General features: G+C 43.6%; 3 protein-coding genes across 5 annotated transcripts; 2 read left to right on the forward strand and 1 right to left on the reverse strand.

Moving 5' to 3' along the window:
- Window positions 1-724: 724 nt before the first annotated feature.
- LOC311111256 (complexin-3-like) lies at window positions 725-7,843 on the forward strand (the record flags this gene model as incomplete). The annotated part of the gene is made up of 3 exons (XM_084153970.1): window positions 725-882; window positions 7,333-7,420; window positions 7,619-7,843. 3 exons carry the CDS (start codon window positions 725-727, stop codon window positions 7,841-7,843), a joined length of 471 nt encoding a protein of 156 aa, XP_084010096.1.
- Window positions 7,844-11,083: 3,240 nt separating this feature from the next.
- Window positions 11,084-11,833, forward strand: LOC311111376 (growth arrest-specific protein 1-like; the record flags this gene model as incomplete). Its single annotated transcript, XM_084154093.1, has 1 exon — window positions 11,084-11,833. The coding sequence occupies one exon, from the start codon at window positions 11,084-11,086 to the stop codon at window positions 11,831-11,833; it is 750 nt and encodes a 249-aa protein (XP_084010219.1).
- A 4,026-nt stretch (window positions 11,834-15,859) lies between these two features.
- LOC311111482 (serine/threonine-protein kinase ULK3-like) lies at window positions 15,860-27,063 on the reverse strand. Of its 3 annotated transcripts, XM_084154217.1 has the most exons (17): window positions 26,801-27,063; window positions 26,395-26,530; window positions 26,165-26,305; window positions 25,857-25,977; window positions 24,841-24,936; window positions 24,349-24,492; window positions 24,052-24,134; window positions 23,522-23,677; window positions 23,335-23,440; window positions 23,101-23,141; window positions 22,832-22,934; window positions 22,529-22,593; window positions 22,204-22,282; window positions 21,112-21,152; window positions 19,975-20,022; window positions 18,112-18,175; window positions 15,860-17,067 (listed from the first exon to the last, which is right to left on the reverse strand). In XM_084154217.1, exons 2-17 carry the CDS (start codon window positions 26,491-26,493, stop codon window positions 17,051-17,053), a joined length of 1,404 nt encoding a protein of 467 aa, XP_084010343.1. In that variant the 5' UTR covers window positions 26,494-26,530; window positions 26,801-27,063; the 3' UTR covers window positions 15,860-17,050. The 3 variants fall into 3 exon arrangements, with proteins under 3 accessions (XP_084010343.1, XP_084010344.1, XP_084010345.1); XM_084154218.1 differs by lacking the exon at window positions 26,395-26,530 and having other exon boundaries at window positions 26,801-26,851; XM_084154219.1 differs by lacking the exons at window positions 15,860-17,067; window positions 18,112-18,175; window positions 19,975-20,022; window positions 21,112-21,152 and adding an exon at window positions 21,709-21,826 and having other exon boundaries at window positions 26,801-26,859.
- Window positions 27,064-27,246: the final 183 nt, after the last annotated feature.

Genomic DNA, 27,246 nt, shown 5'->3' on the forward strand with positions numbered 1-27,246 from the left:
AATAAAAATAGTATTAGACTATACTACACAGGACAAATGATGCAAAATTAATGATAGGTTATGTATAACTCCAAATTGGATCAGCTTATTTCATATGACATAAGTGCGTTTGGAAACCCTGGAAACAAAATGACCCCAAAGACGCACGGGCATCAAAACCATACAAAAACAGATAGTAGACACCGTAGTTGACTCGTCACGTGTGTCTGTCCCTGCCGGAGTCCGTTGTGAATGTGAGGAGCGCCTGTCTGACTCAATAGTGAGTTATAATCAGACGGCGAATCACGGGATCCCATGTGTGGTGCCAGAGTGCATCATGAAAGCGCACCCTTAATCCAGCGTTCCGTGGGATTGGGCAGAGGGAGTGGAGTTTGGGTTAGGGTTAGGGAAAAAACACGATTGGTAGAGTTGAGTCTAACTTGTTGTCTCAGATATTTGTGCAGCCACGTCATCTCTTGCTAACCTCCCCCTCAACGCGTAGCTGTCCATTGGCACTGGTGCTGAAACTCGACTCTTCTCAATCCCTCACAGCCGTGCGCGACGGAGTGTCGAGAGTAAAACATTTGGATGATTGTATTGACTTTATCGCCAAGTTTAATACTTTAATCCATATATTTTTTAGGAGACTCGGTGGATATCCATTGATTTACTCAGCTTTCATCAAGAGCGCATCAAAGATCCACGTTCTGACCCGGTCAGTTAACGGACTCTTAGAGGCAGAAAGATGGCTTTTATGGTGAAACAAATGGTGGGAGGGCATGTGAAGAACCTGACCGGGGGTTTGACTGAGGAAAAGCCCGAAGGAGATAAATCGGAAGCCGCAGCAGCAGGAATGACCCAGGAGGAATTTGAACAATATCAACAACAGTTAGAGGAGGAAAAGTAAGAACAAACCCAAGTTTATCGATCAATTTTGAATAGCCTACTGATTTTGAAAGGGTTGCGTACTATAAAGCGGCGTTTATCTGTGTAATGTCCAATGTAAAGACGCTGCTGAGCGGGTGCCTTTACAAGCCCCCGTGCGCAATGCACTATTTTACGCATCAGTGGGATCCACGGCGTGCTCTCTAGCTCACCACACAGCTGCTACACTCGATAAAGGAGCTTTCTTTCAGGTTTCAAGAATTAGGCTATATAGGACGGTTTTCCATTGGAATCCTTGCAATAGCCTAGTCCAGAAACAAAAATGTGTAAATAATCCCAGTGAGTTGAATGCCCAATTATACTGCAAAATGGACTCGTTTTCCAATAAGCATATACTGTGCTTAATGCTTCAGTTTGGTACCTGTCCTCAGATTCATTCTAAAGCGTGAATTCAGTTACTTTTATGTCCAATTTATCTAAAAATGTATTGATGTAAAATGTGGAATCTCATCCTCAATGAGCTCTCCAAATAGTTTCCTCCCTTTCATGCATGTCCCTGTGATGTAGGCCTACATCTACATTTTGCTCACAAAGAGTAGACACCTCAACAGAATACATTAGTCTGATGTGAGTATCTCTGATCTTGAAATGTATTTTTATCTGGGTATAACAAAGAAACCCATTGCCATAGCCATAAACTGTCCTCTGTCCATATCATAAAATATCTGATAATTTCATTGACCTTACTCCAAATTCCCATGTGAGAGGAGGAGCAGATGTCCTCAAGGTTTGAAACAGATGATTCTACAAAAGCTCATAGATCTGAACATATATATTGTCCTGTGAAAGAAATACCCTTGAAATGTGTCTTATGATGTGCAGTGCCTCCACACACCTGTATCTATATGAAAAGTATACTTAATTAAAAAGAAATGGGTAGTACTACAGGGCACTACCCTGACCTAAGGTCACATGGCTCCAGGCTCCAGGACAAACAGCCTGTTTACTGTTGACATGTCAGGCATGGTGGAGCATCCACTGACTCCCCTCAGAGACGGGCGGCAGGTAGCTTAGTGGGTAAGAGCGTTGTGCCAGTAACCGAAAGGTCGCTGGTTCTAATCCCCGAGCCGACTAGGTGAAAAATCTGTCGATGTGCCCTTAAGCAAGGCACTTAACCCTAATTGCTCCTGTAAGTCGCTCTGGAAAAGAGCGTCTGCTAAATGACAAAAATGTAAAAATGTAGAGACTAGCCTCAACTGTCCACAGCCCACAGCCCACTTTGACCTCAATCCCATACCATCATACATTACACTGACCTTCATGGGAGGTGAGCTATTATAATGTGGCTACCGCCATACAATAGATCACAGCACAAACCCTGGTGTCAGTGCTCTGTATAATCCACAGAGAATGGGGTTGTTTGCAGTGGCATGTCATATATAGTCATGTTATCAGGTACAGTAGTCACAATGACATCCCCTGGTTATATGATGCCCTTGAGAGGAAAAGACACAAGACTCGTCATCTCAGTGCCATCAGAGAAAGGAGCTCTACCATTGGCTCTCACAGAGCGCTGGCTTATGTGCTGCTGTGTGGTGTTTTACATGCTCATGTTCATTCATAGTGGGCAAGATAACAGTAATGCCACCGTGAATATATACTGAGTGAACAAAACATTAAGAACACCTGTTCTTTCCATGACATAGACTGACCAGTTGAATCCAGGTGAAAGCTATAATCCTTTATTTATGTCACTTGTTAAATCCACTTCAAGTCAGTATAGATGAAGGGGAGGAGACAGGTTAAAGAAGGATTTTTAAGCCTTGAGACAATTGAGACATGGATTGTGTATGTGAATGGGCAAGTCAAAAGATTGAAGTGCCTTTGAACAGGGTATGGTAGTAGGTGCCAGGCGCACCGGTTTGTGTCAAGAACTGCAACGCTGCTGGGTTTTTCACGCTCAACAGTGTCCCGTGTGTATGAAGAATGGTCCACCACCCAAAGGACTTCCAGCCAACTTGACACAACTGTGGGAAGCATCCCTGTGGAACGCTTTCGACACCTTGTAGAGTCTATACCCCGACGTATTGAGGGCAAAAGGGGGTGCAACTCAATATTAGGAAGGTGTTCTTGATGTTTTGTACATTCAGTATATATCCCCTCAGGGCCAGCCCTAGCCTTTTGGGGGACCAAGGCAAGATTTGGTTGGGGGGGTCCCAACCTCACGGGCAAAACATTTTAGTGACCCCCTCTTGACAGCGGAGAGAACATTTAGAAGTTTTAAAGCAAGTTTTCTTCATTTTTCCATGGGGCGGAGAGAAAAAAGTACAGTTTTAAAGCAAATTTCCTGAAATTCTACACATTTTGCCATGACTTATGCCATGTTCATATGATATCTGAATGAGAGTGACTAACAAAATCAATTGGGGCCCCCTGGAGGTCAGGCCCTTCGTGCTCGGTCGGTAAATCGGCCATGATTACTACACGTTTAGATAGCTGGGTAGACTAATTTACCAATCTAAAAAATATTAGCTGACATGGGCTAATTGAGTGACTGTCAGTGACTGACATAACAAGGAAAACTGCTGATAGGGCCCTAGGCGACCACCTATGTTGCGTATGCCCAAGGCTGTTCCTGTATCCCCTGGATGATAGGGATATGACCTTATCATTGGCCATGCACATGTATCATGCCATTGTTTACAGTACTGTATGTATGCATTATGATGTCATGCTGTCATTCAGACCACACTGTTGGCATGATCACATAGGTCACATGACGTCATCTCGGTTCATGGAGTCTCTGCTTCGGAATGTTTGGTGCGAGGTGTAAGTCTTGTCCTTTGAAAGATTTAAATCCTATTCAGGTGTTTATATCAGATTTTCACATTTTCAGTGATAGTTTCAATCTGATATTGGAAAATTAGGGACCAAGATTATTTGAGTAATACTTAAAGGGCTGGCACGGAAAACACAAACTGTCTCTTGTCTGCCCTCTGCTGGAGTTACCAAATGGGTAGCATTGCTGGATTGCTGTACGTGGTGGAGAGTATAAATACCTGATTTACCTCAACATAAGGCTTGCAGTATGATGATATTTGTATGGTGGTGTAGGGCTGAGGACATAGGATGGTGATGGGGTGTGTTGTGGTGTCTGGGTGGCTGTAGTGTGCTGTAGAGTGAGGTGATCCAAGGCTTTGGTTTGGCAGCTGTAAAAGGAGGTGTGCTACTCAGTCAGTGTTCTGGAGTGGAGTAATCCTAGGCTCTGGGTTCAGAGTGTGTAGTGTTATGTAGCGTTGTGTCGTCCTAGGTTCTGGGTTGGGAGGGTGTAGAGTTCTGTAGAGTGGTGTCGTCCTAGGTTCTGGGTTGGGAGGGTGTAGAGTTCTGTAGAGTGGTGTCGTCCTAGGTTCTGGGTTGGGAGGGTGTAGAGTTCTGTAGAGTGATGTCATCCTAGGTTCTGGGTTAGGAGGGTGTAGAGTTCTGTAGAGTGATGTCGTCCTAGGTTCTGGGTTGGGAGGGTGTAGAGTTCTGTAGAGTGATGTCGTCCTAGGTTCTGGGTTAGGAGGGTGTAGAGTTCTGTAGAGTGGTGTCGTCCTAGGTTCTGGGTTGGGAGGGTGTAGAGTTCTGTAGAGTGGTGTCGTCCTAGGTTCTGGGTTGGGAGGGTGTAGAGTTCTGTAGAGTGGTGTCGTCCTAGGTTCTGGGTTGGGAGGGTGTAGTATTATGTAGAGTGGTGTGATCCTAGGCTTCTGTGGGTTCACTAAATTGGCAGCTGTGGAAGTAGGTGAGTGCTAGTCAGTGAGTCAGTCAGTCAGTCAGTCAGTCAGTCAGTGCCACTCTACATCCCAGAAGTCTGAATATAATTCCCCAGTAGAGCAGTGGACCGGCAGTAGACTGCATCTGGGTCTCACTGCAAGAGCACAGCCTCCCTCCCTCCCTCCCTCCCTCCCTCCCTCCCTCCTCCTCCTCCTCCTCCTCCTCCACCCCCAGGCGTTACTGCTGCTCGTCCACCTTCTGTTGGCCTAGACTGTCACGCTCGTTCATTAACGTGAAGGACCAAGGCGCAGCGTGATATGCATTCATATTTATTTCCGTACTGAACACACGACAAAAGAACAAACGAAACGTGAAGTCCAAGGTTGACAAATAACATACCTTTACGGAACAAGATCCCACCCAGACTGGTGCCAAAAGGCTGCCTAAGTATGGTCCCCAATCAGAGACAACGAGCTACAGCTGCCTCTGATTGGGAACCACCCTGGCCAACATAGATCTAAACGATCTAGAAAATAAACATAGAAATAAACACAACACGAAATATACACACCCTGACTCAACAAATAACCGTCCCCTGAGTCAGGGCGTGACAGTACCCCCCCCCCCCCCCCCCCAAAGGTGCGGACTCCGACCGCGCCACATAAACCTAATAGGGTAGGGGCCGGGTGGGCATTCCGCCTCGGAGGCGGATCCGGCTCCGGGTGTAACCACCACTTACTCTCCACCTCCCCGTTGCGCCCCTGGTCTGGTCTGGAACCGCTGACTGGAGCTGGATCAGGCACCGGTGGAGCGGACTGCTCTGTCTCCGGAGTGGAGCCGCTGACCGGGGCTGGACTGGACCCCGGTGGAGCGGATTACTCTGGCTCCGGAGTGGAGCAGCTGACCGGTGCCGGACCAGGCACGGGCCGTGCCGGACTGGACACACGCACCACTGGCTTGGTGCGGGGAGCAGGAACGGACCGGACCTGGCTGATGACGCGTACCCCTGGCTTGGTGCGGGGAGCAGGAACGGGCCGGACTGGGCTGACGACGCGCACCACTGGCCTGGTGCGGGGAGCAGGAACGGGCCGGACTGGGCTGACGACGCGCACCCCTGGCTTGGTGCGGGGAGCAGGAACGGGCCGGACTGGGCTGACGACGCGCACCACTGGCTTGGTGCAGGGAGCAGGAACGGGCCGGACTGGGCTGACGACGCGCACCACTGGCTTGGTGCAGGGAGCAGGAACGGGCCGGACTGGGCTGACGACGCGCACCACTGTCTTGGTGCGGGGAGCAGGAACGGGCCGGACCGGACTGGCGACACGCACCACTTGATTAGTGCAAGGAGCGGGACTGGGTTCCCTCATTAACCCCCGCTCCTTCTGCTGCCTAACCAGCTCCTCTCGCCGTGCTTCTACACTTTCCTTCTGCTCCCTCTGCACCAATGACCCCCTTAATCTGGCGGCCTCCTCTGCTAAACGGCTGAACCGCTCTATCGTGGCCTCCTGCTGCCTCGTCGTCCACGGCGTGAGCCCCCCCCTAAAAATGTTTTGGGCTTGTCTCTCCCCCGTGATCATGGCCTCCATCCCTCTTGCCAGACTCTCGCTCATCTCCTCCCAAGTCCATCCTCTCTCCTCATCACGCTGCTTGATCCAGGATTGGTGGGATCTTCTGTCACGCTCGTTCATTAACGAGAAGGACCAAGGCGCAGCGTGATATGCATTCATATTTATTTCCGTACTGAACACACGACAAAAGAACAAACGAAACGTGAAGTCCAAGGTAGACAAATAACATACCTTTACGGAACAAGATCCCACCCAGACTGGTGCCAAAAGGCTGCCTAAGTATGGTCCCCAATCAGAGACAACGAGCTACAGCTGCCTCTGATTGGGAACCACCCTGGCCAACATAGATCTAAACGATCTAGAAAATAAACATAGAAATAAACACAACACGAAATATACACACCCTGACTCAACAAATAACCGTCCCCTGAGTCAGGGCGTGACATAGACTCTTGAGTCAGAGTGCAGTTCAGCAGAGGACTCCCTGTGCTCTTTTCTTTCAACCCTCACTATGAGATCCACAGTGGTATAAAAATCTAATATTGTCACATTCACTGGATAGGTGCAGTGAATTGTGTTGTTTTACAGGGTCAACCATAATAGTACGGCTCCCCTGGGGCAAATTAGGGTTAAGTGCCTTGCTCAAGGGCACATCGACGGATTGTTCACCTTGGCTGCTTGGGTATTCGAACCAGCCACCTTTCGGTTACTGGCCCAATACTCTAACCGCGATGGCTGAGCTATGTGGCTAATCGTAACCAATGAATTTGTGCATTTGTGATACATCACATTTCCAACAAATCTAACGACATTCCATACTAAAGACCATTACATATTTATATTACAAAAAGCCTTATGGATGACAAAAATTATCATTACAGCATCTGTCCTCACATTGCCACTAATGCTATCTAGTATCTACTAATGCCATTAAATCCTTAATCCTTCAGTCTAATTACGGAGGTGGACTGAAGGAGGCGTTCGTTATGAAGCATCAACTTGAGTAAGGCCTCGAGATTATCCCACCTTTGCAGACGTTATGTGTGTGTGTGTGTGTGTGTGTGTGTGTGTTTGTGTGTGTGTTTGTTTACATGCAGCGACACTATTTCATCCACTGTTACACCATTTTCGCTCTGGTTTTCCCCAGGCAGGAACGAGATGCTAGTTTTGCCCAGAAGAAAGCTGAGCGGGCAACAGTTAGAAGTCACTTCCGGGACAAATACAGACTGCCAAAGGTACATCCATTACTGATTCTGCATATTTGATGCAAGCATTTTCTTACTACATTCAAAAATACCATCCAAATGTGTTCTGTTTGTACTCTCTTTCCTTTCTCACTATCGCTCAATCATCTCATTCCTCTCCCTTGCCCTTGCTTCCTACACCCTCACCCACTGGCCTGTGTGTGTGTCCCCGCTGTGTGTGTGACCCAGAATGAGCTGGATGACACTCAGATCCAGCAGGCGGGGGATGACGTAGAGCTGCCCACAGAGCTAGCCAAGATGATCGCTGACGACAACAAGGAGGAGGAGTCCAAAACGTCTGTCCTGGGCCAGCTGACCAACATCCAGAATGTGGACATTGACCAGCTGAAGGACAAGGCCCAGGCCACGCTGGAAGACCTCAAACAGTCCGCTGAGAAGTGCAATCTCATGTGATCTGGCTGGCTGACTGAGTTCCTGCTCTCTCTCTATCCCTTACTCTCTTTCTCTATACAACAAAGGATCTATGTAAGATATCATATGATCTATGACCATGTACAAACGTTGATAGTCATGTTGCTTTGAATACACACACATACAGTCAACACTGCCTCACACACATAAACATACTGTAGCATCTTCTGGCCAAGGAATCAGAGTAAACACTGTCTAAGCTGTAGGGGAAACAGAGTAATAGTCTTATGCCAAAGTCCGTTAGCAGAAAACCGTTCAGACAATGGCACAAAGTATATCAAATAGTAATATTAAGTGTGAGACTAAATAAAACTTCTATGTCTTGGGACCACAATCAGTACATTCCAAACCAAGTGTCTGTTGTATCTATTGCAGGTGTAAATGTATTTGCGGTTAGCCTGTTCTGTTGTCCATCTAGTCTATGGTCATTAACTCGTTGGAGACAGCTCGTGCTCTGTGATGCCAACACATCTAACCTTTCAACTCTGGCCTTTAACCTGTCCTCATATTGACCTCTAACCCCTGACCTCTCCATCTCAGTGCTGTTTTGTGCCAGTGGTTTGGTGTCGTTTAGCCGCTATGATATGTCAAGTGCTGTCTTTGAAAGTGTCATCCTCTGGCTGAGTGCTGGTCATAGTGTTTAATAAGTACACATTACTATGAACATATATTAACATATATATGAACATATAGTACTTGGTATGTGTCTGAATTGTTGTTGTATCACTAAGTAAAGACGCAGGTGAGAGCGGGAGAGGGGTTTGTCAACCTTATTTATATTACAGTAATATACAGTATATATTTCTTCAATACAGTGGTTCATGTCTTGTGATAGTTCAACAGTCCTTTCGTGACGTTACAGTACTTGAATTTGAAGAAAGGATGGTGAACATGCCTTAGTAGCTTATTTTATGTGATAGCTACTTTGTGCTTTCTTGTCAGTTCCATGAAACAAGACAAACAAGTGTGAATATAATTCATTCTTACTCAAGTCTTACAGAGCCTGATCACCTATACATATCTCTCTGTATTAAAGTGTGTGACCTGCAATGATACTTTAAAGCCAACAGCAAGAGCCTCTTTCATTTCCAGTCACCCTATGGGGTGATTCAGGTTGATCTCATGATAATATTTCAGGAAGAGACATGTTGTTCATGATGTTTCTGTTTCCTGTCCACTCTTTGCTTCTTTTACATCATCTTTGTTGTTCAGTGCTGTATGAATCTTATTGATTTTTGACTGACTGTTGAAACCATAATAAACAGAAACCATAATAAACAGATTTGTATTATGTATGCTTCATGTTTCTCCATTTGTTATCCAGCATGCCTGACCATCTGGTCAGAAACTCCAGGACAGAAGATTTATAACATATAATTTACAGTAGCCATGGTTTGAGGCTATAAAACCAAAACCTAATGTTCTGAACACTAGGTGGAGACAAAACTACAATGTCATCGGAATGTTTGTTACTTGATGATTGTTGAATTAATGACAAACTGAATTGAATCCAAAATCCATATTAGCCCCTCATCAGATCAAGGTTTACTATCATGAAATTATTATCATTACAATGATAGGCCAAATGATTATATTATAGTTGTTATAACCGTTGTTATAACCACGTTCTTAAATTAACCTTCATAATGATGTTATTATTATTTTAGTATTATTATTACCATTATTAGTGGCAACTTTACATTCCAGTGAAGTCTGATAATAAGCTCAGCCATCTTGCAGAATCATTGGCTCTGTGCAAAAGTGTACAATGTTTTTCAGGGAGAAGCCAGCCAGAAACTGCTTTGTGAAATTTCTAGACAGCCCGGGTGTCGCTACGGGTTTTTCCAATCGCTTTTTTCCAAAACAAGTTAGTTAGCATTTCAATAGCAGAGAAGCCTGAGCTATTGGTAGTTTTCAAGTGCGGTGTGAAAGGGGAGAGCTGTAAAATATATTGATGCTGAAACCTTCCTCTATTGATAGGCGCAGGGCGTGAACAATCTTCAGCCTAGAAAGACACGGTGCCACTGCATGGCCAATCTGACACAATTGGGGTGAAACGGGCCAGACAATACTATTCTCTTCCATTCTGTTCTATCAATCAGGGCTTAAAAACTCACTAGAATGAAGAGCGAGAGGGAGAGTGAACAGAGCGACAATTAGTAGAACTTTAAGTGAAACCCTCACAGTGCGACGGTTTTCATAGAGGTTTCCCTCCTTGGGTTATCGCTAAAAAGGAACAGATTTGTTTTTTCTGCACTTAAAATTGGAGCTGTGGGTGCAGATGTGAGCTTCTAGCAATGGAATTCCTTCTGTCGACTGCTATGGGGCTTGTGTGCACCCCCCACTCACTACCTCCCCAAACTTTGACGTGTTTTGTAAGGGGGGACCACACAGGTCGTGAGTTTCATTAAATTTATAAACATTTTATTTATCCTGTATGACGAGCAGATTGCCAAAAACTACGTTGCTATAGAAATGAGTCCCACGGACTCCCCAATGACGACCAATCGTTGACCAGGATTGTAAATGGGAGAGGGTGGAAGGAAAACTTTCCTTTCTTTTTCAGGAGAAGGAGGGGTGTTGTGGGGAAAAGATTAACGAAGCGTGAAACGTAACTGCAAGAGGGGGACAAAGACACATAGCGGGAGAAAATGCGACAGTGAGAAGTGGCAGTCCTAATGAATTCAACCAAAATAGTATGGAATACAGAACACGGAAAATATGAACGTTTTTTAAAGCCAAGAAAGTTGGACATATTTTGAAAACAAGAGCAAAAATAGTTATGCTTTCAAACTAGGGCAAGAAATGTGGATAGTAGGTGTCCGAACTTTAGACAGCGCATGTGGTCACTTTTTTGTTCCTTTTTCCTGACACGACTGTGACAGTTTTGCGGAGGAAATTGTTGCTTTATAGCGTAGCTGAATCTATGCAAAGGATTACAACATTCTTACTCATTCGTCCCAGACTGGATTCATTCACCCTCATAAAACGGACTGTTATTCCACAACTGTCAAGCGTGTATTGGAGAGGCAGAGGGACATCTTTAGGTTTGTAGCTAGGCCTACTAAATACATTTCTGTTTGGACCATACATGCCTACTAAATACATTTCTGTTTGGACCATAAATGCCTCATACTAAATGGGTTTATTAGTTACATTACGTTTTGTCCCGCACTAAGTGGAGGAAAATGTGCGCATCGCCGAACTAGAGCTCTCTCCAGCATGAAAAGTTGGTGCAGCGCTCTGGCGCTCTTCTCATCGGTGCTGGTGGCGCTAGATGCCCAGTTAATATGTTGGCAAGCCCTGCTACGATGCCATGAGGAGGCAGACTGTGAGCTTGCATACAGCCAGTATCAAGCCGCCTGTGAAGGAAACATCAGAGGCACCAGGAGGCAATGCCCCAGCCACTGTATAAACGCGTTGATAAGACTGAATCACACCCGCAATGGGCCTTACCTCGAGAGGTGTGACTGTGGCCAGGACATGGAGTGTAGGGATGCAAAGCAGGCGATTGAGCCATGCCTCCCCCGAAGATATCCTGGAGACGCGGGGGGGATAGGATGCACAGAGGCCCGTCAACGCTGCGAGGAGGATACCGGCTGCCACTCCTCCCTGACAGCCTACTTGTCTTACTGTGGGCAACTCTTCAACGGCAGGAAATGCTCGTCCAGGTGCAAGGCCACAATACAACAGATGCTATTCATCCCAAATGGCATGCTACTAAACCGGTGTGTGTGCGACGGGGTGGAAAGGCCGTTCTGTGAGGTAGTCAAGGAGAACATGAGCAAACTGTGCCAGATTGGAGACCACAGTGTTATTTCAGACCAGGCAGATATGGACGATATGTATGAGGATGAAGACTACGATTCGAAAACAGAGGAGATATATCCTCCTGACTCAAATTCTAGTTCCCCGCAGCTGTCGAGCTATATGGCCTTATTCTGCATCACTCTTGCACGGATATTCTATTGAGAATTGAATGTGGCCTCTTGTTGTGACCTCTCAGTTGGACAGACTGGAATGTATGCTCGGGGACGGGTCCAATCTAATGAGCACGTGGGTTTGGTGTAGCGGGAAGACTATTTGCTCCTTATAAACTCCTAAAGGCCTAATGGATATTTCATATTTGATGTGATGCCTTAATCTGGGACACAAGAATGGACAGGACATTCAGAGCACCAATTCAATTTGTAAACTAGGCCTAGGCTACTCATGGAATATCCTAGGTCGAAATGAAAAATAATCATCTTCTAGAGTGTAAAGATCCATAAAGTGATTGTTTAAGGAGAAGTGAACCAAACTTGACTTCATTGTAACACTACTCCTCATTGGGCATTGCATCCATTACTTCTGGGCTACCTTTTAAGCTCTTATGCCTATTTGTTTAGTTTCGTCTCAATGGTCCTTGGAGTGTGGCTTTATTAAGACTTAAGATAAACATTGGACCAGTCCAGTTTCTGTTTGCTTTCCTCTCTATTTTAGAGGCCTCTGCATTGTTGCAGCCATCACACTTCAAATATTTGTGGGGAACTGCTATTGAACAGACAAGGGTTTGGGATCAAGTAGGCCTAGTTAAATTAACTGAAGTGCCTCTCCAGCAGCCCCCCTACCCCCCATGACACATCCCCCACTCTTGATAGTTTTATTTAAAATGTCCCCCCACTCTCCCCCTTTCTTTATTGAGTGGCAATGGGCAGTTGGGCTCCCCCCGGAAAATTGAAGCAAGAAGTCACCCTTCTCATTATAGACTGGCCTCTACAAGGTGAATGCGGACTTATCATAGACTTTTATGTACAAAAGAAGTGGCACTATTGTTTTTCTCTCAGAAAAAATAAGAAATCCCAGTTTATTACTTTGAATGGCAGTACATAAGCTACTTGTTGATAGGCCTAGTTTAATTTATTATTCATTTCATATAAAGTGTAATGGGTTCCTTTCCAGGCTAGAAACATGCTTGACAGTTAGCCTAGATATTTAGTAAGAAGGGAAAAAGCTAAAAAAAAGTTCATTTATTATCTTTCAATGAAGCTAATCATTCCTGTGTCCTTATCTTTACAAGATGTCACTTGAAGTTTTTTCTAAACTAATCTTCGTTTTTGTCATGATTGTCAATGTCATTTCTTTTTTCTTTCACCTTGTCGGGTAGATGCTGGTCCATATGGAAATGTAACTGTCATGTTGATGTTAAATTATATATATATAAAAAAGTAAATACGGAAGGAATCTATGTTTTACATTTATATGTTATATATTAATGCTGTAAATTAGTGTCTCCAATTATGTCCATTGTGACTTTGCAGTCAATACACCACCTCATGAATAATATGGCAGTAGTTTACATTTACAAAAACAATGTTTTTTGAAACAATACTGCAGGTAGATTTGTCATCTCAACCAGTGTGGAAAGAAATAATGGATAGTTGTTATATATGGGAAAGAATGTATGTAATAAAATGATTAAGTGTGAGTCAAAAAGTCCAACTGTTTATTTGACATCTTGTATGTTATTCAAAAGTAGGAATGTTTCCCAACCCCCAACTAAATGAAACATCACACCAAAAGTATCAGACCTAAAGTATAGGCAAATGTAACTGTGCTGGAACTAGAGAAGAAGACTGGAATGTTCAATAAGGGGAAAATGTCATTTTGGATCAGGCTCCAAAGTCACGTGTCGTCTTTGAATGTCAACTTGTGCCATTGCCAAGCAAAGCTAAAGGACCAGCAGACATTGAGTCGGTTTGAATGTCTACTGCGTTGATCTTTGAAATGATACACTTGCATTTCTGGTAGTCTTGTGCAATATCAACTTTTACATAAAAAGACAAAGCAGGACTTCTCACAACTATTGTCTTCTCATATAATCCGTCTTCCCCGGAATTTGTAAAAACATTTTAGAGACGCGTATTTTGTTGACACAATATTAAATCAAGTCCTAGAACAGGGTGATTGCATCTAAATCAATGCCTCCTGTGGCTGCTGAAACAACAAGTAACTGTGTGACTGCTGTGTACCTTTCATAATGCCAGCATTGTGTAATACTTTAGGGATCATGCCCAGTATAACTGAAACCCAAACAGGAATTTTAAGTGTCTGGCTGCACAATACATCTAATTTGGAAGAGACGGCCAGGACTCTCTGTGCTCTTTGAGACATTTCAGGTATACGTTACTGCTTCCTTTGACACTGTGTCTAGGAAACAACCAGGTAAATTGTACCTAATTACTTGTGTACAAACTGCACTTTCTGCGTCCCTGTAGGTGTTAAAAGGTCAGTCATGACCCTTGAGAATGCGGGGTTGTGCATTTGGTAGTTTTGCCTTCTAGTGTTTCTCAGTTCTCTTGGTCTACAATTTCCTTTTCAGAGAAATAACAAAGGAAATATAGCACATTAATATGTCTAGTTTTTATATCACAGTGAGAATGCGATGTGTGTTTTTGTAGACTTTTAGTGTCTACTAATCTCCTAAATCCTGCTAATAACTTTTTAGGTCAGTTAGTAGGTAAATATAAAGCTTTGGCAGAAATAGCTCATAGTAATAATTCATTATTTACAGGTCATTAACAAACTGTGTAAAAGTGTTATGTAATCTATTAAGTTTTAAGTAGTCAAGATAAGTGGAATTTGAAGTCATGAAAGAAAATCTGTGTTGAATTCATGGTTCCTTTGACAATAGACTGACCAAGTTGGGCCCTACCCATCTTCCCCTAAATCAAATTTGATTGGTCACATGCGCCGAATACAACAGGTGTAGACTTTACAGTGAAATGCTTACTTACGAGCCCTTTCCCAATAGTGCAGAGTTAAAAAGTAACTCTGCTCTATAGACCAGCATGTATTTTGTTTAGAAAATAATGTAACGCTTAACAGAGAGTCCTTAGATTGTTCAAAAGTCAGTTTCACTGGTGCATTTAGAAACGGAAGGGAGGGAAATGGATTCTGTATAGTTGAGGTAAGACCCTCCTAACTCGGCTCAGTCCAATCTGTCTAACCATCGCCATGCATCTAAAAGTTCTCCAACTCTAACTCACCCCCACCCCTCCTTAAAATCCCCCACTCAGCTTCTGGGAACAAAATCAAAACAAACATAAGCAGGGGAGCCTTGGGGTGAGTGGGGGACGGCAGAGGGAGGATTTACAGAGGCTGCAGTGTGCTGGAGCCCATTTTCTAAATTATCTTTATTCAACGTTTCTCTGAAACAAACCCCTGCCTGCCCCCTCTCTCTCTCCTTCCCCCAGGCCTAGGAGAGGGGGTGACACAGGGATTTAGGGGAGAGTTGTCTCTCATCTGTACAATGTTCTATTCATGATAGCAGTCTACCCATGGTGAATGGTTGATGTGTGTGTGTTTGGGGGTTGGGAAGTTGAGAGGTCCTTAGTTCCTTACGGATTAACCCCCCACCCACCCCCCTTTATAACTTTAGCTGATGTCAATACAGCTCCACCGTTGTCCCATTAGGAGTACCAACAGAGGCTGATATAGAGCCAGGAGAGGGGGAAAGGGTACAAGTGCTCATGATGGACCTGCACTGAAATGGAGGCCAATTAAACCCACAATGCCACGGGGCTGTGGTTGGTTGGCAAGGGGGTCAGAGGGGTAAAAGGCATAATGGTTCACTATTCAACTTCTTGGCATTCTCTTCTAGCGTATACCTCCATCTCTACTGGTGCTCCTGCCAGTCCTCTACCCGCTCTGCTACCCTGGACTACATTAGAGCTTCCTCTCCTTACGTTATGGAAATGGTCCAGCTGTGTCCTCAGTAGAGGGAACCAAATGGTGACTATGTAGCCAGGAGACAGCAGGAGACCTCCAACAGGCAGCGACAGACTCACCAAGACATCCATGAACCCTTACACTCCTACCACAAAGCTAATGTACCAAGCTTTACATTTCAACCTGAACTACAAGTATGTTAATTTACTCTTGATAAAAATAAATAAAAAATACTTCACGGACAAAGTATGGCCTTTATCTTAAAACACAATGAATACAGGCCATGAGAACACTGTACATAGCAATTTTATTTTCAATTGAATCAGCCATTTTACGGTAATAAATAATTTATAAAATCATACCCATACAAAATGTTTCAACAAAAACAATACACAATTGTCAGTTCTCAATTCAACAGACATTTCTTTGCACTCCCTTCCTTGTCAGTTACACCATTCCATTTCCTGATTACAGACAGCAGATAGCTTCCTATGATACACTATATTCACAAATACTAAAAGTTCCCTTGAAAGTAGATTCATACACACAACCTGGCTGACTGAAAACAAATACAAAGGAAAAGACCCACAACAGCAGTAACTGTTAACCTGTCACCAAATGTCCAACCTTTTGGCAGGCCACTAAAGCAGGCTGAGTAGTGACGCACGCCTTGACTTCACAGTTGCTACTGTATGCCTTCATCCTGACCGGTGCCAAGCCAAAAGTAAATGAAAGTCTAGAGAGTAAATAAGCCAGCAGCCGCACCTCTCCAGTTTTCCTCTCATAGTGGTAGAGGCTGCTCCATCAGCGGAGAGAGCGTGGTGAGGCTGTGGTCAGGCCACAGAAAAGGGATTTCGTTTGTGTGTGTGTGTGTCTGTGGCGACAGATGCCAGAAGGGCTTTCCCAAATATTCATGATCAATTTCGATAACTCCCTTCAGTTACAGACTACAAACTCGTTATGCTGGGTAGCCATTCTGAGTTCAAGTCGCCATCTATTTAGACAACTATAAGCATTTTAGAGGCTCATTATTACCCTTATTCATCCTGCAACATAATACAACAACATGATACAGTCCTAGTTTATCATGACAGTACAGTATTAGCATACAAGCTGTCCAGCCTTTCCATATGAATGGTTTGGCAGGAGGGCTTTGAGGCTGAGCGGTGACTGGAGACTGTGACAGTCTTATGTGTTGTGTTGGTGGTGGTGAGGGGGATGCAAGGCTGATAAGCTGCTAGTTGAAGTCCAGGGTAGATTGTCTCTGATGCCATAGCCTCCATTTCCAGGCTTTCTCACGTTTGTTGGGAAACAACAGCCGTGCGATGATTGAGACTTACAAGTATAGTGATGCGAGACTACTGAGGCCATGGTCTCAGAGGCCTGAGGAATTCCTTAACCTGACATATAGAGAGGCAGGAGGTCTGGGGTTCCGCAGACACGATGGCCGCTCTCTCTGGTTCCTACTGCCAGGCTGGCTCACTGCACACAGCATGCTGTGGAGGGCGAGCATCGACAGACAGATGTTAGAGACTGCATTATTATCATACAGACATGGCTTACCTCAGTACTGATCTGTGAGTAGATTTCTGTTGAGTAATTAAGATGTCCAATGTATTCAACGCACATGGCAAAACAAGTAGAATGCCTGTATTACTGTCCTGTATTATCGGACAAGCTCAGAGACTGAGGCAGTGTACCAAATGGCACCCTATTCCCACATAGCTCACTACTTTTGACCGGGCTGAACTATGTATGGAATAGGGTGCCATTTAGGATACAGAATGAGAGCATTAGGCCTAGACTTTACTGCTGTGTTTGTAGTTAGCGTAGTAGTAGTTTAAAGGTCACCAGCCAGACAGTCTTGGGATTTCTGTGACCCTCCAGCTGGAGAGCAGCCAACATGACATGGCTGACTGTGGCCGCGGGCGTGTTAAAACAACAGCAACGTAACAAGCCATGTTTATGAAATCTGAATCCGTTCCAAATTCATTGAACCCCCTTTGCCCATAATTCCTCTGGAATTTCTAACTCGAAACAGGATATTGTCTGGATATTGTCTGGCTCTACTATATATCAACTAACTCCCTCCCTTGCAGCTAGTGTGCGTGTGTGTTGTGCATGTGTGTGTTGTGCATGTGTGTGTGTTGGGACTGGGGGGGGGGTTCTTCTTCTCCTTGGTTAGAACCAAGTCTCACTTTCACAAGGTGGGTTTTATAGGAGGTCAGAGGGCAGAGCAGCCCAGCGCTGTGCAGGACTGAGCTGAAATCAAAGATCCAGACACTCCCACGGGGAGGTCAGCATGGTAAGAGAACGGCTTGTGTTTTACTAGTGGAAAAACCTCCACTGAAGGGAAATTTCATTACAGCTTCAGGCGGCCATTTCTCACTTAAGCCCTCGTATATCCCACTGCCCAGTCTGCAAGCCCCTCTGGTGGGACGTTCTATGGCGCACACACCTACACCAGCGCGTACACAATATCTAAGGGGAAATGTGAATAGTCACAGCTACTATTCACTGCAGAGAGTAGGGATACTCACAACTTCTCACTGATTCTGATAGAGGCTCTCTATCCATTGACACGTCTTTTTGGGTCTCCAGCATCTTAAAGACACACAAAAGATGACACGACTCAAAATCATGGACATAAATGTTTGCTTGGGATTAAACACACTGAGTAGATATAAACCCTGTACAAACCTACTAATATCTAATATACCTACAGGGTTTATATCTACTAATATATAATATACCTACAGGGTTTATATCTACTAATATCTAATATACCTACAGGGTTTATACCTACTAATATCTAATATACCTACAGGGTTTATATCTACTAATATCTAATATACCTACAGGGTTTATACCTACTAATATCTAATATACCTACAGGGTTTATATCTACTAATATCTAATATACCTACAGGGTTTATATCTACTAATATCTAATATACCTACAGGGTTTATACCTACTAATATCTAATATACCTAAAGGGTTTATATCTACTAATATCTAATATACCTAAAGGGTTTATATCTACTAATATCTAATATACCTACAGGGTTTATATCTACTAATATCTAATATACCTACAGGGTTTATATCTACTAATATCTAATATACCTACAGGGTTTATACCTACTAATATCTAATATACCTACAGGGTTTATATCTACTAATATCTAATATACCTACAGGGTTTATATCTGCTAATATCTAATATACCTACAGGGTTTATATCTACTAATATCTAATATACCTACAGGGTTTATACCTACTAATATCTAATATACCTACAGGGTTTATACCTACTAATATCTAATATACCTACAGGGCTTATATCTGCTAATATCTAATATACCTACAGGGTTTATATCTGCTAATATCTAATATACCTACAGGGTTTATATCTGCTAATATCTAATATACCTACAGGGTTTATATCTACTAATATCTAATATACCTACAGGGTTTATATCTGCTAATATCTAACATACCTACAGGGTTTATACCTACTAATATCTAATATACCTACAGGGTTTATATCTACTAATATCTAATATACCTACAGGGTTTATATCTGCTAATATCTAATATACCTACAGGGTTTATACCTACTAATATCTAATATACCTACAGGGTTTATACCTACTAATATCTAATATACCTACAGGATTTATATCTACTAATATCTAATATACCTAAAGGGTTTATATCTACTAATATCTAATATACCTACAGGGTTTATACCTACTAATATCTAATATACCTAAAGGGTTTATATCTGCTAATATCTAATATACCTACAGGGTTTATATCTACTAATATCTAATATACCTACAGGGTTTATATCTACTAATATCTAATATACCTACAGGGTTTATATCTACTAATATCTAATATACCTACAGGGTTTATATCTACTAATATCTAATATACCTACAGGGTTTATATCTACTAATATCTAATATACCTACAGGGTTTATATCTACTAATATCTAATATACCTACAGGGTTTATATCTACTAATATCTAATATACCTACAGGGTTTATATCTACTAATATCTAATATACCTACAGGGTTTATATCTACTAATATCTAATATACCTACAGGGTTTATATCTACTAATATCTAATATACCTACAGGGCTTATATCTACTAATATCTAATATACCTACAGGGTTTATATCTACTAATATCTAATATACCTACAGGGTTTATATCTACTAATATCTAATATACCTACAGGGTTTATATCTACTAATATCTAATATACCTACAGGGTTTATATCTGCTAATATCTAATATACCTACAGGGTTTATATCTACTAATATATAATATACCTAAAGGGTTTATATCTACTAATATCTAATATCAAGTCATCGCTATTCCTACCTTGATCTGTTCTTTGAGGTATTCAGCTCTGGTCATTAGGCTCTTGATCTGCAAAGTGAGAGGTGGTGTTTAGTCTGTAATCCATGCACAGTGATTCACATTCTCCTATCTATAACGTCTGGGGGCGTGATGAGGATGATGATGAGGGTAGACCAAGGTGGATGGCTTCCTATAATGACCCTTTAAAAGAGGGTAGAATAATCATCCTGACCGAGACAGAGGCAGTTGCATCCACCCAGACTCCAACCTTTTATATCATATTAACCTCAATACCAAGGCTGTAATACTATCAAATTACACCCAAAGTAAGATTACAGCTGTAATATAAATGTGTTAACCTACCAGCTAGATCAAGGCTGGTGTTCTTATATGATAAGCCCAGGCATATTGAACTGGGAATTACAGACCTGAGTTAAGAAAGGCTGAACTGTGCTCAAGAGGAGACATGAACCAACACACATGGAGACCATTCCTAGCTGCAATCGGGGCTCTTTGCATTCTCACACACATGCTTTCGATCTGCAGTCCTCCCCAGCGTTAGATTATTACAGCCACATCTGAATTTGCTTAAGCCAAGCGCCTATAAAACTTCAAATAGGGAGGTCTATGAGCCCAGCTTTAAATCTCTCTCCCTCTGGGGTTTGTTGTCGAAACATTGTTGTGTGTTGTTGACCTGGTTGCTTGCAAAACAAATGCTCAAAACATGAAAGAATATAACTTTTCTTTACCACTGAATATTAATACAGTCAGACTGATTGAATTAACTGTTGCAAGAGTATACCTCTCCACCTAAATGTCAAGGGCAAGGCTTGGCTATTTCACCTGACCATTACTAGTGGAGTGGACACCATTATAGTGTCATATAACTGTGATATATGTGCACCTAACTGCAGTGTCACTGATCTATTACCTTATTAGCTTTTATTCAGGGTAACATTCACGTGACTACCAGAGAATGCTCCTGGGTGTTGTGTCCCAGATATAGCTGTGCTTGTTTGGTCTCAGAGACCTGTGTGTGTGTTTGTCTTCAGGTGATCTATGTGCTGTTACAGTGAGCACTGAACCAGGTGCCTCCTCACCCCCTCACCTCACATTCTCACCTAAACACTCTCATCCACCTCACCCCCAGTAACTCACCTCACTGTGGAGCAGCTCTCTCCTGCGCCCCTGGGCTTCAGCTGGACGACACAGACATAGAGGGGGAGGAGAGGGAGAAAGAGAAGGATGGAGGGAGGGAGGGTGGAGAGAATAGAAAGAGATGGATCACTGCTCTCCCAATCACCATGTTTGCACAAGAGTGGGTCATTTACAGAGCCAGTTTGGTTGTGATAGCCCACTGAGGCTCAGGGGGAACCCTTGAAACTGAAGCAGCATTTCCTCAATTAGCCTGCCTGAGGAGGAGGAGAGGGGACCAGTTCTCCAGCAGAAAGGCATTCTGGGAAGAGAACGTAATCAACAAAAGGCTATAGTGAGACAAAAGGGACATTGTTTTCTCCCACAATCCCCCTGGTCTCGCTGACGTCTGACGTGCCCGATCCCCCTGATCCATCAGAAGATAATTTAACAACTCAAGCCGTCTCTTCTCTATTAGACAGATAATAGTTTTTATTTGTTTCCAGTGTGTAATAACATTGAGAAATGAACTGTTGGGCTCTCAATGGGAACCAGATGGCAGCGAGTGGCTCTATACCACACACAGGGCGCTGGCACCAGGTCCAATCCACAGCTCAAAGACACATCTGGCTCCACCATCATCCCCATCCCTCCTGCCTGCCTGGCCTCCCTCCGCCATTTGGACCATCTCTCAGATGAGGTCATGTGGAGTCAGGGTTAATAGACACCAGGCCACAGCCTAGAGGAGTCTAATCTACATACAGACACTGAGCCAGAGCAGAGGCAGCCAGAGAGCTGAGGAGAGGAGACCATTATGGGCCACCACTGCCACCGTTTCTCTTTAATAACAATAACAGCCAGCCAAAGCTGAGGGCTGGAGACACAGCAGAAACTCAGGCCAGGCTCTGCTGCGGTCTCTGATGTAATAGCCTCTTAATGCTGGAGATTGAATTACTTTGTTACTCCCGGACTCCCCGCAGGGTTGTAAAATCACATCTGTGTTTATTAGAGTCCACGCAGCAGACGCTGTATGTGGCATAGATATGACTGAATAATTGTTTTCTCCATCTAAAGGACTAATATAGTCCTGTGTGATTTTCAGTGAGCAGACCTTACCTGCCAGGGCTAGCAGTAGTTCTCCCAGACTCTGCTGGTACAGAGCCAGTGTGTCATGGTCCTCCATCCCATTCTCCTCCTGGAATGGAATACAAGTGTGTTATGAAAAGGGAAGCCGTACCACTATGGTATAGTAGTCCACTCTCAAGAAAGCCCCCAGATCCCATAGCTGCAGCCTTCACTACAGGCCAAGTTCAAACCTGCTGTAGACAGCATCTACAAGCCACTACCACCCTCCCAGCTCTCTCACTCCTCTCTGGTAGTCTCCCCAGAGCCCCATCATCATTCCATGCCCTGCTCATGATACCCAGTCCCCTCAGCTTACCATGGAGATGGCTGTAGATGCCAGCTCCAGCGCAGCCAGCATGCGTGGTTGGTCACGGGACATCTCTGAGAGGGGGACAGAGAGAGTAAGGTTTGGACCTGAGGCCTTCTCAGAACACCTCTAGGTACTTTTCAATACCCAGTTACACTTGATAACATGCTCCTTGGGAGTGTGTTATGAATGTGTTTTCAAGTCCTTACGAAGGTTCCCTTCAAATAAAGTAGGGTTCAAATTAGGTCCTCTATATAAGGGTAATGGAATACGGTATCTATGCTGTACAACGGCTAAAGTTAGCTGTATTACCTCTCAGGATGTCTCTGGTGGACTTGAACTGCTCAAAGCAGAGTCTGTTGTCTGCACCCACCAGCGCTTTCAGCTCCTCTGCTCTGGACACATACTGACTAACCTGCAGGAGGGGTTTATATTGCTTACATTGACTTAATTCTATTATGTCATCCATAGCATGTGATTTTCATCCATGCCATACGTTATTCATATTATTCAAATAATTTCAGTCCAGCCTTTGGTGTATGAAAATACAATAGACTAAATATACTTTGTGTACTCTGTACCTTTTGCCTAAGGGCATCTTTACGCAGTCTGTCTGTCTCATCTGGAAAGGGGAGAGAATATATATTTCTTAGACAGTTACCAATAGTGTTCTGATCATGTCATCTCCAGTTCTGTGAGCTTGTATCTCTTTTCAGTTGATGTTGGACTGTGGTACGGAATTAGACATTAGATAGATGAGAGACCTGAGAGAAGTTGTGATTGTGGCAGGTAGTGGTTGTGCATGTTGCTCTTACAGTGAACAGCGGGGACAAAGTGCTCCAGCGCACTGCAGTACAGAGACAGAGCAGCCGATCTATCCCCCTCCTGGTCCTTCTGAACAGCTTTCAGGACCAGATCCTTCTGCAAGATGAGACAGACATCGAGTCACACCAACACATCTAACTCTCTCTCACACACCCGCATGCACACGCACACACACACCGCTTTCCCCAGGCTCTCTGCGCTGGGCATGTGCTCGAGGTCCACCCAGGGGTGGGAGAAGAACTGAGTAAAGGTGAGGCGGGTGTCAGGGTCCCTGTCCAGCAGCCGCAGCAGTAAGTCCCTGCAGTTCCTGGATACTCTGGCCCCCACAGGCAGCTGGGACACACAACACAACCAGAGGACCACAATGTTTTTTATAAGAAGTTGCAAAACGTACTTTGAGTTATCCTTGATTTTGAATGCAGGGTGTCCACTTGTGGCTGGAATTATATTTTTAAATTGTCAAATAAATTATATCTATCTTCCAACTAATTACACTCTGTCAGGACCACTGGCTGAGGAGGAGACTGTAGAACCCACTCTGGCACAGGAGTGTCCCTTCCACTGAGAGATAAGGTTTATTGAGCAAGTGTGCCACCCTGTGGTGGCAAATAAACTCACAGGCGAAATAATGTTCATTCTGTGACCACTCTTAGAAGAATCAATCATTGCTACCACACACTTCGTTAGATAGATGTAACAGAGCTTACCTCGATGGGCTTGTCACTGCGGATCTTCTCCTCCAGTTCAGCATAGGATCTGGAGGCAAATGGTGCCCGGCCAAATAGTGTCTCTACATACAGAAGGAAGAACAACAAATAAATGACAAGAGTACGTGAGAAAGCAATATAAACTTAAACCATCTTCGGCATTCAGAGCAGTAACGTTGAAGTTTGATGTCACTGAAATGTCTGGTTTGTGCTTAAGAGAGCATAGAGTGTTCTTGATGGGACAGTGTTCTATTTAATTGCATGGAGAGAGTTCTCCATTTAAATATGTGATCTCACCATACAGGATGACTCCCACAGACCAGAGGTCAACCCTGGAGTCATACTGCCGTCGACACACCATCTCAGGGGCCATGTAGAGAGGAGAGCCCCTCAGAGCACTCTGCTCATCCCACGGAGACATGTAACTTGCAAAGCCAAAATCTGAAAACAGCATAGGGCAAAAATGTGTCAGTGCAAAGGGCACTAGACTAGTCTAAGTCAAGACTGTGATACACCTGGTAATACTAGGAGTAGTATTACAAAATCCTCTAATGCATGATTCAGTGATGCAACTGTTGCATTCCATCTTTTTTTTTGAATGTCACAACTGAATAGTGCAGAGACAATGCCACCAATAACCTCTGGCATATTGGCAATGCTATGATTTCACAGCTATGTTTCATATCACAGTCCCATGGTAATGAAATGCAAGAGATTAATAAAGATAGAAATGTGACCAAAAAAATACTGTATGTAAGTGTGATTGTGGCACTTGGCAGTGCGCAGTACCTGCTAGTTTAAGGACAGAACCACTGAGCAGAATGTTCTGGGGTTTCAGGTCCAGATGGGAGATGTTATGATTATGGAGAAACTGAAGAGCGCAGGCTGTTTTCAGACATGGAGCAAGAGAAGAGAGAGTGGGAGAGAGAGTGCCTTATTGCTGTTGGTCCTACCATTTTTTGTTATATGTATACTTTGACAATGTAAGTAATTTAACTTGTCATGTCAATAAAGTACTGAATTGATTTGAGAGAGAGAGAGAGAGAGAGAGAGAGAGAGAGAGAGAGAGAGAGAGAGAGAGAGAGAGAGAGAGCTTTGACTATGTACAGACTCAGTGAGCATAGCCTTGCTATTGAGAAAGGCCGCCGTAGGCAGACCTGGCTCTCAAGAGAAGACAGGCTATGTGCACACTGCCCACAAAATGAGGTGGAAACTGAGCTGCACTTCCTAACCTCCTGCCAAATGTATGACCCTATTAGAGACACATATTTCCCTCAGATTGCAGCGATCCACAAAGAATTCGAAAACAAACCCAATTTTGATAAACTCCCTTATCTACTGGGTGAAAAACCACAGTGTGCCATCACAGCTGCAAGATTTGTGACCTGTTGCCACAAGAAAAGGGCAACCAGTGAAGAACAAACACCATTGTAAATACAACCCATATTTATTTTCCCATTTGTACTTTAACTATTTGCACATTGTTACAACACTGTATATATACATAATATGACATTTGAAATGTCTTTATTCTTTTGGAACTTCTGAGTGTAATGTTTACTGTTAATTTTTATTGTTTATTTCACTTTTGTTTATTATTTACTTCACTTGCTTTGGCAATGTTAACATACGTTTCCCATGCCAATAAAGCCCTTAAATTGAATTGAGAGAGAGAGAGAGAGTGCGAGAAAAAAGAGAGAGTGGGAGAGAGTGGGAGAGAGAGAATTGCTCAACATCATTAAATAGTGCTCTAAAGAATGTAGGCTACTTATACCTAAAGCACCACTGACTCTGGTGTGACTCACCTATCTGCTGCAGGAAGCGTCGAGCAACCCTCTCAGGTAGCAGGCGCCTACTGTGGATGAAGCGGGACAGGTCCCCACCAGAGCACCACTCCAGGATCAGATAGATGTTCTCACTGTCCCACTGACCAAGGGCAGAGAACGGGTTTAGACTCAATTCACTCAGACAAGGATTTGAAATGTAGCCTGCTGAGTCCCAGATCAGTTTGTGCCGTCTTGTCTGGCAAGCAATGTGGGACTCAGGATAGCCTATATGAAATGTACTTATATGAGTGGGGATGGGCTAATTAAATATTAAACTGATTGTAAACCTGAAAGTCCTTCAGCTGAACAACGTGAGGGTGGCGAACAGTCTTCAGGATCTCAATCTCAGTCAGCAGGTTCTCCATTGACACCTTGTTCAGACTCTTCTTCCCAACCACCTTCACTGCCACCACCTCCCGGTTGTCCCCCTGCACACACATATCCAGTAGACTGAACACTGCTGTAGTACGGAACAGGCTACAGATCCAGCTAACTCGGTCTGCAACGAATGACCTACCTTTCTGTAGGCTTTGTAAACTGTCGCATAGGTGCCACTGCCCAGCCTCTCAGTGAGAATGAAATCAGCCAGTTTCGGTGGGGCGAAGCTCGAAGCCATGATGATGATGTTCACAGTTGCATCAAAGTTGCTGTGTCTGTGGACCCCTTCACTTTAATAAAATGTAGCTACAAAAACAATGCCTAAATCTGACCAGACTGAAGTGAAACAGGAACGAAACAGGAACGTCTACAATGATGGCTGTTGCAGCTAGCTGCTACCTAGTTACAGTATAATACATAGCAGATATGTTGAGCTGACTTGCTGCTACCTAGCAAGCAATTATATTTTTACTCAGCCCATCTTCTATACCTATTCTCAATGTTCTATAACTCTCAGAAATGTGTATATTTAGACAAATATTTACCGTCATTCATGTATAAATACTGCCGAATTTGCAGAATGATTCTTCTTCTTCAAAGTTTTATTGGCAGACTACACCTATTGGTGTTTTGCCGCCACCTACTGTACAGGATATTGAAACCAACAATATTCCATTGCGGGAAGGGGGAGGGTGACATAATACAAAATACAAAAATAAATCAAACAACCATCCCACTCCTTCAGTCACATTCAAATCACATCCCTACTCAGGCTCAAGTACCTGTGAGTTGCAGAATTATTGTTTACATTGATGTCGTTGTCAGCTGATCAAAACACGTCAACACGTCGATGCTCCAAACCCTGGCACATTTTTCTACTGCCCTCTACCGGTTTGATATTTCATACTCGGCTTATCAGTAAAGGCAATCCAGAGAAGACAACCTCACATTTATTGAAATAGTTATCAGTCATTGCTAGAGTGAGACTCTT

This window comes from Coregonus lavaretus (genome assembly GCF_964263955.1).
Source record: "Coregonus lavaretus genome assembly, chromosome: 37".
In the NCBI taxonomy this organism is placed as follows: domain Eukaryota; kingdom Metazoa; phylum Chordata; class Actinopteri; order Salmoniformes; family Salmonidae; genus Coregonus; species Coregonus lavaretus.